The sequence below is a fragment of the Mustela nivalis genome (assembly GCF_964662115.1).
Source record: "Mustela nivalis genome assembly, chromosome: 7".
NCBI classification, from domain to species: Eukaryota; Metazoa; Chordata; class Mammalia; order Carnivora; family Mustelidae; genus Mustela; species Mustela nivalis.
The window spans coordinates 141,108,380-141,121,407 of record NC_139026.1 but is presented as its reverse complement, the minus strand read 5'-3'; the positions used below and the strand labels follow the sequence as shown (position 1 = coordinate 141,121,407).

Here is a 13,028-nt window from a genome sequence, read left to right as displayed (position 1 = left end):
ACAGATATGGAACTGACTCCCGTCCATTGTCAAGGGCGCCGTGAGTAGTAATGTCGAGAGCTTGAGGCTCCAAATCACAGACTTCAGAGAGGGCCTAAATAAAGTTCTTTTCTACTACTGAACCGAGCTTGTTTCTTCAGCATTGGAACAGAAGATGTCCAGGCCACAATTTTAACTGAGAAATGTAAGCCATGATCCTTGCTGTCAAGGACCATAGTATATGACTTGAAAGAAAGAAACGTACTCATGAAAACTTAATAGAAAAGATAGTTTTCATAAGTTACAAAGGAAATGGAAAAAAGCAGAGTTCTCTATGCCCCGGAGTAACCGTGGGAGGCTCTACATTGGAGGTACGGTTAAACCAGTGGCACAGGCATTACTGGAGTGGGATGAAAGGGCAGGAGAGGGGCGCCTGGGTGGCTCAGTGGGTTAAAGCCTCTGCCTTTGGTTCAGGTTGTGGTCCCGGGGCCCTGGGACTGAGCCCTGAGTCGGGCTCTCTGCGAGGCAGGGAGCCTGCTTCCCCTTTCTCTCTACCTGCCTCTCTGCCTACTTGAGATCTCTCTGTCAAATAAATAAAATAAATCTTTAAAAAAGGGGAGGGGCCGGGAGAAACTGACAAAGCATCAGGTTCAATACAGGAACTACGCTGAGAAATAGCCTCAGAGGTCTACCACCGCCTCTCCAACTTGTATGGACTAAGCAGCATTCACTACCAGGAGGGAGAGGGTTGGGCAAGATTTCCTTCACACAGAAAATGTAGCAATACCACTGTTGGGGATGTGGAGTCTAGAATCTCCCATCTACATTATCAGTTAGCCAAGCTCTGGGCGAAAGATGGTGTAGGCATTGCTTATATATTCATAATTTGAATAACAGGGACTGTATTCCCCCCCCCCAGATTTATCACAGTGTTGGATCACGATTAAAGGAGAAGGGAAATACTCTTAGAACATTCCCCAAAGTCCATAAATGGGAAAGAGCATGGGAAAAAGGAAAAGAGTGAAACCTAATTCTAACCCAGGTGAAAGAAACTCAGAAGATGCAGAACACAGACATTCCCTCCTGGCATGGGTGCCGTAATGACCCAGGCTGACTGTACAGAGATGTCTGGGTCCCATAACAGATCCAAGGGATGCTGCGTTTGGGCCAGCCTTAGCCACACCCCCATCTGGGGACAGAAGTGATGAGTTCCTAAAGGGCTCTGTACTGGGAACCTACCCACCAGTTGGCCCCCATCCCCCTAGGGGTGTTCTGATCTCAAAACCAAGAGCCAGGAACTCAGGAGCCAGGGCCTCCGAGATCTGCTAGAGGGTCTAACACGGAATCTAGGGCCACGGGTTGGAACATCACTGCAGTCACTGCCTGTCACCTGGGCTGAGAACAAGTCCTCTGGGAAGATTCCTGTTTGGGTAACTCGACATGCCTCACACAAATGTCTTATTCCTTCGGAGTAATGCTGATGCAGGATGTTTAGCTAATGACCATTTGCAATTCGGGGCGCCCATAACCTCAGCCATGGAAGAAGAAACTTCACTTTTGGGCTACAATTCCCAACAATTTCCAGGCAGGTTTATAAGGAAAAAAAAAAAAAGAAGAAGAAGAAGGCAACTGGACTTAGACAAGTCACTTTCTTCACCTGCGAAAAACAAGGGAATTGGACTTTGCCTCTAGGAAAATAAGGAGGAGATTTAGGAACCCTGCCCCCCCCCCAAAAAAAGCTTAGGTCTCCCTCCCATGATCCCATCTTCCTAAATGGAACCAGCCAGCCAGTCGTTAGCTACAGAGAGCCAGTTGGGGTCTCTGACAGGAACCCGCACAGCAAGAAGGCAAGAATGCTTTCAACAGAGCATCCAAGGTGTGGGGAAGACTGCTGGGTAGGAAAATGAAGTCACATACAGATCACAGACCCGGTTCTCAATACGCCCTCTCCTTCCTCCTCCTTCTACTCAGTGAAATAGGAGATGGCTGGTTGGGGAGTGAGTAAATCTCTGGACTGTCTCCCACAATATCCTCCTTCCCATTCATCGGATGGCTCCTTTGTAACAATCACAGCCAGGCCCATAAAAGGAGACAGTCCTGAGTGGTCTGGAGCTCACAAAATCTTTTAGTAACTTCACTTTTTAAAGAGTTAAGAACAAAAACAAAAACAAAAACAAAAATTGTTTTCTTGATTCTTGATTTGTGTTTCCAGATGCAGAGGTCTAGTTCTGAGGGGCGGATTCTAAAATAACTAAAATTCCAGAAATTCTCAATTCAGGTTATCAGAAACGTATCCCCACCATCAATGCGGTATCCCAGGCATATATTGAACACTACCCGTATGCCGGGAGCCGCAAATAAAAAGCACATTGAAACAAATTCTATTAGGTTATAAATACAAAAGTGGCTTGGTCTTTGGAGGAGTCTGTAAAGCCCAGCCTTGGCATCCAGCACACCTGGGTTCTAATCCAGGTTCTGCACCTGTCACTCTGGTGTCACTCTCCCTGGGAGAGCTTCCTTGCTTCTCCTGGGAAGGAAGCAAACAGAGACTCTCCTTGCGGTGGTCATCAGAGATTTAAGCAAGCGCTCCATAAACAATGAAAATAGCGAATATCACTTTAGTGCTTACTGAATACATGTATTTCACGTGAATTAATCCACTAAATCTTCACAGCAACTGTGAGAGCAAGAGTGGATTTATTATTTTATTATTATTTAGAAGCTAATAAAATGTAAGCGTCAGGATCCCTCCCTCGCACAGTCCCTCAACAACGGCTGATGTCTGTGGTGTCTGTCAGACTGTAAACAGGTGGCCTGTGTTGTGATCTCTTTATCATCCTAAATACATGTTCATTTGAGCACCGAAATTTTGTAGTCCTAATTGGATATTCTTTTTCTTCAAAGAGGGCCTTACCAATGATGTAAACTTTACTTGCCTCTAAAAACCTAGATCCACCCCTGCCAATCACAGTAATAATTCTGTCTTGTAGACAATGAAACGGAGACCCAGAGAGGTTAAGTTACTTGCCCAGGTACACACAGTCAGTGCTGGAACGCAGATTTGAACCCGGGCAGTCTGGCTCCCCCTGGCTCCCACCATAGTCTCCATTGCTTCTCACTATTTTTACACAGAGCCGCTAGCGAACTCTCCGGAACATTAGCAACACTCAGTCTATTAGTGGTTATCGCTATTCTGTAAATTAAAAACTGGTTTTGTAGTAATAGGTATACAGCCCTATCCCAATTTAAGGACACAATATCAATCTGAAATTAGGAAAGAGATAAATCTGCGACAGGCTGATTTTATACAAGAGACTTCCTTTTTAATATTAGTTTCCTGAAAGATTCTTTTAAAGCAGTATTATTCTATGTGTGGTCACTGGGTCATCTAATTCAGAATCACCCAGCCACCCCCCCCCAAACCTAATGGATCTAATCTGATGGGGGTCTGTGTATTTTTTTTAAGATTTTATTCACTTGACAGAGAGAGGGAAAGAGAACACAAGCAAGATGGGGTGCGGGGGGAGAGCAGCAGGGAGAAGGAGAGGGAGAAGAAAGCTCCCCACTGAGCAGCGCTCGATGTGGGGCTCAATCCCAGAACCCTGGGATCATGACCTGAGCCTAAGGCAGATGCTTAACTTACTGAGCCACCCAGGGTATTTGATGAGCTCCCTGAGTACCATTTTGCATACCAAAGTTCGAAGACCACTGCTGAGAGCAGTCTCTTGCTATGGGTAATATTGTCTACAAATGGGGTGAAGGGTCAGAGAGGAGAAAGGAACTTGAATTTAAGGTGTTATTAGTAATACTGCCAATTGAAGGTAAGCAACAAGTGACAATGCAAGCTAACAGGCATGTTCTTGGGCATTAAAATTTACATGAAATTGACATACTCATTTACATTTACAAATTAAGTTTACGTGTAATTCTGAAGACCATAATTATGGAGAGTCAGCACTAAGGCCATCACCACATACTGTTCAAAGTTTCAATCTTCAAGATTCTTTTAACTGAGTTATTTCACCATCCCATTCTACAGATGAGTGAACAGAGACTCACAGAGAGTAAGTAACTCTCCGGAGAGTGTAGGACCAGGGTTTGGACCCAGGAGGGCTTGTTCTCGACAAGAACACTCTGGAGCCTGAGTTCTTAAATCCTACATTATTCATTCTCTCTCTCTCTCTCTCTCTCTCTCTCTCTCACACACACACACACACACACACACACACACACGTTGTTGCTTTTTGTTTCTTTTTTTAATAGAGATAAAAAGGTAAAATTTGCAAACTTTCATAGAACTTCCTATCTTGGGAATTTTTGTCTGAGTCATTTTCAAGACGCATAAATCGCGCTATGGTTTGAAGGCAGCATGAAATCGCTAAAATGGGCCAAGGCCATGTTATTCTATGCAGGAAAAGTTTAGTGTGAAGCTTACTCGCACTGGCAGATGCTGGAGCTTTCATCCCTCCTCCTAGCTCATAAACAGAATCCTTGTTTCGGTTCCTCCCACACTTTCCTCCCTCTGCCCCCCCCCCCAAAACTTTCAAGCTCTTTACCCCAAATCCTTCCCGCTGTGCTTCAGCAGCCCAAGCCTGATGGCAAGAGTGAACTTAAGTGCTGCCACTGTACCAAGCGCTTTAGGAGTGTTAACTCTTCAATCCTTAAAACCCTATTATTTCCCATAGTTTCTGGACCCAAAGCGGGCCCTTTCCCCCCCCTCTACCTTTCACCCTCCTCGAATCTGTCCTGGTTACTCCTCCTGACGACGCTATGTGAGAAGGACCCTTTCTTTCATTGTGCAGAAAACACATCCCTGTGCAGAGTCAACAAGAGAGGAACCGTCTTCCAGATGTGCTCTTCAAAGCGAGCTGCTGGAGAACGGGGAGGAAAAGTATGCCTACTTCTCTCTTGTTCCCATCATCTGAAATATGCTTTAAGCTAAATGATTCTGTGATGTGTGTGGAAACAGTACCAGGAGATGCCTACTTTAACTGGGATACAGCCGCCCCCTGCCCATTGATATTTTGGTCAGTTCCTTTTATATTTTTCAAAAAGCTTTTCCGTTTCTCGGGCATGGCAGTGAGATCTCATACTTGCGGGGTTATCCACCTGTGAGCTGAGCCCTTCAGAACACCAACTCCGGCAGATGCACAAGTTGCTAACTCCGGTAAGTGCACACTGGGTTTTTGGTCCTCCCGGACCATCAAGCCACCTTTGAACTGCTAACCCACTGTTAAGAGCCTGATGGGAAAGTCAAGTCCCCCTGGTTTTCAGATGGGGAAAGTGGAGGAGAGTCTGCAACTTCTAGATGGTGTTTTTCTCTGAACTGCTAGGAACAACAGCAACACCACCCCACCCCATGCGTGCATCTTAAAGGAGAAACTGTAGCTAGCTTGGGCTCGCTCTCAAAACTGACACCATCCACAACAGGAACCAAGATTTGGTTCTGCGGGGCTTTCAAACCCCAGGAACAATTCTGCGGAAAGTTCATCCAAACTCTCTCCAAGAGTGACCAACAGATGGGGACGCTTGCGAGCAGAAGGTTGGGGAATGCAGAGAAGGGGTGACGATATGACGGGAGGTGGGGGTGATCTCTCCCTTCCCTGCGTCCTGCAGCCATTCAAGGGAGTCTGTCCAACAGCCACGCGCCCGAAGAACGCGGCGGGAAGGGGTGGCAGCCCGCGCCCGGGGCCGCCTCTAGGTCCTCCCACTTCTACTTACTCGGTCCGAAGTGTCATCCCGGGTCCGCGCGTCTTCCAGAGACCCCGCGCAGAGCGGCAGCCCCAGGCACAGCCCCAGCAGCAGGAGCATGGCGGGGGCGAGAGCGCGGCGGTGCACTGGGACCGGGCGGGACGCGCGCGGGGGACAGCTCCGCGGCTCGGCGGCTGCAGACGTGCCCCGCCCCGCCGCCCTCCGGGCCCCGCCCCCCGCGCGCCCCGCCCCCGGCCCGCCCCGCGTCCACCCAGGTCCCAGTCGGGTCCCAGTTGAGGCCCTACCGCCCCAGAGAGAGGCTGCCCCCCGCTCGCCACGGGCTCTCCTCCGCGGCCCGCCCTTCAGCTCTGCCTTGTGCAGCCACCTTCAGGGCTTGGGACACCTGCCACCGGACCCCAAATCCTTCTCTCCTGCAAGGTGTGAAATGATTTCTACAGGGCTGGCTTAAATTCCTGCGGCAGGAGGATACGGGAGAAGCTGGCCTGATCCTCAGTACACAGCCCACCCCCCCACCTGCTCTATATACCGCCCCCCCAACACACCTGCTGTGTATACCTCCATATTCCCCTCACCTGCTATAAACACTACCCCTTCGCTGCCGTATATACCAATACCCCCCATCCGTTCTACATACAACCCCGACCCACTCTATATTCCACCTGCCCTCACCTGCTAGCATAAAGCCAACAGGAGACCTGCTTACTTCTGCCCAGAGAGCAGCACATGCCTCCTGGCATCCTGCCTTCATGCTTAGAAGCCAAATCAAGGGACGCAAATTACTAGTCTACTGCAGAAAGTGTCAGCAATGTTGTCCCCTTTTATGCGGTTCTGGCCAAAGGGGGCAGAAAAGGAGAGGCTAGAACGGCACCGTGTAGCAGTGTTTCTAAGGCTTTGGTTATTAATCATGGAAATGAATATCACTGGGTATGTTAGTTACAAACCATTGGTGATATTTTGTCCAGCCATAAGAATTATTGCCTGCCAACCATCCACACGCCGCTTTTACACCCTGCACTGTCTTTTTCTCTGCTGGACACACAGTGTTGCTAGAGCCACTTGTTTATTTCAAGTTTCAAAAGCCAATCGCTTCAAAGACATATTCTGTCTCTCTAGAAACAGCATCTAAATCCATGAGCTGAATGAGAGTGAGAAACTGACCAAAACCGGGATGGCCAAGAACAGAAAAATGGCTAACTCAAATAATGGCACATCCGTCCTCTGGAATATTATGCAGCCATTAGATAAGAATCACAAGGTCTGTAGAACATGAAAAATGTCTACGGTGTAATCTAGAGCAAAAAACCAGATTACATAACCCTATCAACAATATGATTATAATCAGATAAAAATACAGATGCACAAAAATGTGGACATAGAACTAGGAAAAGAAAACATGAAAAACAAAAAGAATTGGTGTTTATGGTGACAGCTCTTCTTAAAATATTTTGTTTACTCTTATTGAAATGCTGTTTGTTCAACAAAGACATTAGAAGATTAGGGAGAAACAGGTTGCCATTGTAAAAGAAAGGAATGAAAACCCTTGTCTTTAGCAGTTAATCATTTCCACCCCTAACCACTAAGCGAAACACACTCAACCAGTAGGAAGCAACAGCAGCCCGTCCAGCGAGATTTTACAACCAAATCCCTAGTAAGGGAGAACTCTGAAGCAGGTTAAAGGATTATTTTTAGTTCTTCGACATAAATTCATCATGAGGTTGCCAATGTACCCCGCACCGAGGCTGACGCAGGAATGTGGCAGCACAGGAATCATGTGCACACACACCCCCCCTTTCTAACTAAGGAGGACAGTCCTCAGTCTTCTGGAATCAGAGCCTGCCATGTCCCCACCCCCCTGAAGGAAATACCTACTTGTGAACGGAAAGTTGAATTGGAACAAAGCCCAGTTCTTTGAAAGGCGACAACAGCAACTATGATCCCAATCCTCCAAGAGAACTGGGACCGCATCTTTGTCTTCCCCTTCCTACTGCTTCCCTCAGTGTCTCAACTCTCTTTTTTGGCCTTCTATCTGCTCTTTTCCCAAATCTGTCCCAACTGGCTTCTGCAGAGGTCCAGCGTCAAGGAACAGTTTTCCTTTCATCTTGTAGGACTCTCCAGTTCTACTGTATGCCATGGGGCTGGGGCTTATGATGTGCAATTGAAGGCCAGCTTTACCAGTGGGATCAGAAATTCCTTGCAGAAGAGCATCTCCCACAAGTTCTAGTGCTGTACTAAATGTATGGTTAGCACCTAATGAACATTTGATGAAGGAAATTAGGACACGCGAGGCCCGGCGGTAGGAGCCTGCGCTGGCTGTGCCAGGAATGAGGAAGGTTGGGCTATAGTCCCAACTTGGCCACTATCTAGCTACAGGACTTAGGAGAGTTTCCAAAATTCCCAGTATTTGCAAATGATAATAGCCTAGGTTTCTTTGTGACTTGTGAGCATCTGCAGGACTGAATAGGGACAGTCTTTAAAAGCTAGGTAGGTGTAATAAAATTAAGACCCAGTGAAAGTCTTCCAAAACTGTTCACAAACATAGGCCATGATTTATATTGACCTCATAAATAAGGATAAAAAATTAACTGTCCCCCAAAAAAGGGGTGGAAAATTAATATAACAAAATTACTTTTTAAATTTAAAAATAAATAATTAACTGTCCCCACAAACATTTGTCTTTTGAAGTGATGTTTCTCACTTCACCTCGAGGGGAGCTGGTTTTTTCTACTTTGAGGCTACCAAGCTTTTAGAACCTCAGAGCTCAAAGCTCAAACCTCAAGACTGCAAAGGACATCTAGCGCACTCGGGATTTTTCCACCGAGACACCTCACAGTCTTGCCCAGGACCTCACTCCGTTAGAGACAAGTCTCTGGCCAGGCCCCAGGTGTTCGCGGACGGAATCTAGCGTGGAGCTCAGCAGCAAGGGCTTCAGGGGCGGGGACAAAGAAGAGCTGCCTCGCCCAGGTCAGAGAGGGCCTCTGTGCCAGCTCTTGCTAGGAAATGGCTCCCTGAGTGACTGAGGGTGAGCTGAGGGTCCCCAAATTTTAGCATCAGACTCATTAGAATTAGGAGCTTTCTCCTGCTCTTCCACTTGAGACGGCCCACCGATGGCTAAGCCTGCCAGGGCAGAGGCTGAAGAGGAAAGGGGGGGTTGTTGTCCATTTGTTCGCTTTTCCTCTCCCTTGAATGTGTACCCTGAAGCCCCAGGTGCCTCTGTCTAGCTGTTCGGAGATTCAAGCCCTCCCCAGGTCCTCTGCGCTCCCCCTTCGGTCCCTCCTTTGCCCCATGCTCCTTTTTGAGTGTCTATGAGGCCATTGTTCTAATCTGGGTCAGCTATTTTCTCCCCCCCACCACCCCCGCCCCAGGCTCACCTTTTTATCTACTTATATGGCCTTGTGGTTCTCTTGGACCCCTGACAACTTTGCATAGTTGCTACAGTTCCTTACAACCTTGGCTTTTTTTGTTTTTTCCTTAATCAAAAAGCCTAGGGAGGAAATGGATTCCCTTCAAAGTTGGCTCTATATTTCTCGGGATATCTTGGGAGTCTAGTTACATCCACTTTTTTACCCATTTTACCAACCACGGAGTTTTACCCAAGGAGAAGATCTGGGGAAACAGAAACAGAGAATACAGTTTTCTAATTTCTTCTGATGACGACTTGCGGAATTAATCAACTAATCACAAAGTGTAACACATCACATTTGATTTTAATATGGTTTCCTAAACAGCCTCTAGCCCTCTCTTGACCTTTGCCCTTCATGGATTCTTCTCCTTTCCAAATGCCTCTCAGTGGCTCCCCACCCAATCCTGCAAATGTCACTTCCTCCACAGTCCTGTTCAAGTAGACAGGGGCTAGTCATACCGCTGATGGAGCCCCCATCTCTGTGTTTACATGTCTTTCTCACTCAACCAAGACCCAGGAAAGGGCAGGCTCCACGTTTTATTCATCTTTATATGCTTTAATGAATGAGTAAAGAAGACTCAGTTAGAATGGTCTGCTTTCCATATTGTGCATTTCACAGAGAATTTGTATAACACCAGCCTGCGTGGCCAGTGACCAGACACAAGACCAGAGACAGAGTATTGACCTCTCTGGAGGTATATATCTTCAAAGAAAACATAATATTGACTCCTCAACTTCCAAAAACATTTTAGCCCACAATTATCCCACTTTATTATTTACCTTTCTTTCTAAGAGTCATCATTACAAGAACTGGGGGGGAACAAGTGAACTTTAGACCCTCAATACAATACCCTATGGGATGCTCAATGTTCTCTTAGACTATCACATTCCTGATAGACTTAAATTCTACATGGGGAAGGAAGCAAGCTCTAATCTGACAATTCACAACTCTTACTTCTATTTTTCTATCCCAGACACCCTTGTTCCTTCAAGAATCTCTCCTCAAAAAGTCTGCTTTCAGAGACTGCTACCTTCTGTCTCCAAACACATGCACAGGAAGCATCTCCCTCCCTTGGAAAATTTTAAGGTTTATATGTAGGAATATAATTTTAATATTCCCTAAGTCATCAGAAGGCACAAGTAGCACTAATTTTACCTTATTTCCTCTTGCCAGTTCTTCACTGTTCGGTATTAGCTGTGGATGGCTGTCTTTATCTTCTGCATCTGCATTAATGTGTGAGTCCAAGCCAGCAAATACGTCTGGAGAAATATTTGTCAGCTGAACAATGCTTTGTCCCTATAGAAATGCTCCTTAAACAATCTCAGTGCCAAGTGAAGAATCCTTTTTGTTTTCTTTTGGCAAGATGCCTAGAGCAACAAGTGGTGTCCTGGTTTTCTGGGCTTTGATGTGGAACCACAGAAGACATGGACTAGCACAGAGAATCCACTGATGCCGTCGTGGAGGTGAACATTCAGTTCTGTCTGCCTCAGTGCCCAGTACTAATGCCCTATGCTGTCTCTGACTCCAGGGTATGAAGACAGAGAAGCCAGAGAAACCTGCAGTTGCTCTACAGGGTGGGTTTTCTCCCTGAAGAGTTGCCAGGTCCCTTCCAGACACATGTTGGGGGATGTCCAGAGAACTTGCCCTGAAAGCCACAGGTGTGACTTTGGAAGACTCTTGACTGAAACAAAACAATGCTGGTTTTGTGGTTGATGCTGACAGATATAGTGTACTCCATGAATCATACCTAACAACAGAGCTGTCATCAGGTTCTTTCGGCGGTGCTCATGAGCTTGTTGCTTGCCGGCAAGCCAGCAACCCTCCTGTCTATGGAACATATGCAGCAGGTTTGGGTCTCACAGGTGCAGACTTGCTGAACAAAAATTTGCAATCCTTTCCTTCCTACATCTCAAGGTTTTCCCATATGGAGCTCCCATTCTCCAGTGGAAAGCAAACTTTACTCTTGCCAATTCATGATACATCACCAATATGGGTTTGTTTTTTGTTAAATTATTGTTTTCTTAAGGTTCTTTGTCTTCTTACCTATCCATTGGATTGGTTCTGAATTGGTTCTGAATTCCATCAACAGGGAATGGAGTGGAGATATGAAGGAAGGGCTTCTGGTCCTTGGTCACCACCTGTGTTGTGGACTGAATGTTTGCATCTCTTCCAAATTAATCTGTGGAAGCCCTAATCCCCAGTGTGATGGTGTCCAGAAGTGGAGCCTTCAGGAGGTAATTAGAACTAGATGAGCTCAAGAGGGTGGGGTTCCCATGATGGGATTCACATCCTTTTAAGAAGAGCTGTGTAAGGACACAGTGAGAAAACCACCGTCAACAAGCTCAGAAGAGAATTCTCACCAGGATCTGAATTGGCTAGCACCTTGATCTTAGACTGACAGTCCTTAGAACTCTAAGAAACACATGTTGTTTCAGCCACCCAGTCTGTATATTTTTGTGACAGCGGCCTGCCACTTACTGATACAAACTCTCCATGCTGGTGTGTGTGTCACCCCATCTGGTTTAGGACCATATGTCTGCCGCTGTGCTCGACTCAGTGACTCAAGGTTCATCTCCATCCACCCCAAGTCCCCTCCTTCCATTCACAAGGCCCTTCCAGGTCTGCTGACTTTCAGTATCACGTGCCTACCATCTTCAGTCACCTAGGGAAACCTGGACTCTTCCTCTCTCCATTAGCACCTCCGTTGGACTTACTGAAGAGTTCCTAGACATGACCCCCATAGCACAATCCACAAAGCAAAAAATCATTCAACTGGACTTCACCAAACTCAAAACTATTGCTTATAAAAAATAACTCACAGGGACGCCTGGGTGGCTCAGTTGGTTAAGCAGCTGCCCAAAGGCAGCTGCTTAACCGGTCATGATCCCAGCATCTTGGGATCGAGTCCCGCATCGGGCTCCTTGCTCCACAGGGAGTCTGCTTCTCCCTCTGACTCTGACTGCCACTCTGTCTGCCTGTGCTCGCTCTCACTCACTCTCTGACAAATAAATAAAATCTTAAAAAAAAAAATACCTCACAAAGAGGATAAAAAGAAAGCTATAGACTTGAAGAAAATATTTGCAAATCACTTAGCTAATAAACCACTTGTCTAAATTATCTCGTACTTAAGACTATGTAAAGAACTCTCCAAACTCACCTATAAACAAACAGTCTTATTGGAAAATGGACAAAAGATATGAACTGACATTCACAAAGAGGATGTATGTATTGCAGATAAGGACATGAAAGATGTTCAGTATCTCCAGCTATCAGGGAAATGCAAATTAAAACCACAACAAAATATCACTACACACCTATTAGAAGCACTATGATAATTTTTTAAAAACCTGGTAATACCAAATGCTAGCAAAGATGCAAAAAAAAAAAAAAAGGGTCTCTTGGAATTGAAGGTGGAAATGTAAAATGCTACAGCCACTTTGGAAAACAGTGTGGAAATGTCTTAAAAACAAAAACAAACAAACAAACAAAAAACCTACATTTACCACACACCATACAACCCAATCCCACTCTCATACATTTACCCCAGAGAAATAAAAGCACAAAACCTGTGCATGGCTATTCATAGCAGCTTTATATGTAAAGACCAAAAATCTGGAGACAATCCAAATGTTCTTCCAAGGGTAAATGAACTAACAAGCTATGGAACATTCACCCCCATGGACTACTACTAGGCAATGAAAAGGAACAAAATACTGATACATCCAACATCTTGAATGGATCTCAAGGGCTTTATGCTGAGTGGAAAAAATCCTGTCCCAAAAGACTGCACATTGTAGGATTTCATTCGTATGATGTTCTTGAAGCAATAAACTTACAGAGGGATACCTGGGTGGCTCAGTTGGTTAAGCATCTGCCTTCAGTTCAGTTCACCATCCCAGGGTACTTGCTCAGCACGGAGCCTGCTTCTCTCTCTGC

At 46.0% G+C, this 13,028-nt stretch overlaps 1 protein-coding gene across 1 annotated transcript in view; it reads right to left on the bottom strand.

Annotated features, from left to right (window-relative positions):
- Window positions 1-5,885, bottom strand: part of ITIH5 (inter-alpha-trypsin inhibitor heavy chain 5) — a 71,867-nt gene extending 65,982 nt beyond the window's left edge. Inside the window, exon 1 of the mRNA XM_082740945.1 lies at window positions 5,701-5,885. Coding sequence (XP_082597071.1) covers window positions 5,701-5,790 — 90 coding nt within the window. The 5' untranslated portion in view covers window positions 5,791-5,885. The remainder of the gene's footprint in view (window positions 1-5,700) is intronic.
- Window positions 5,886-13,028: the final 7,143 nt, after the last annotated feature.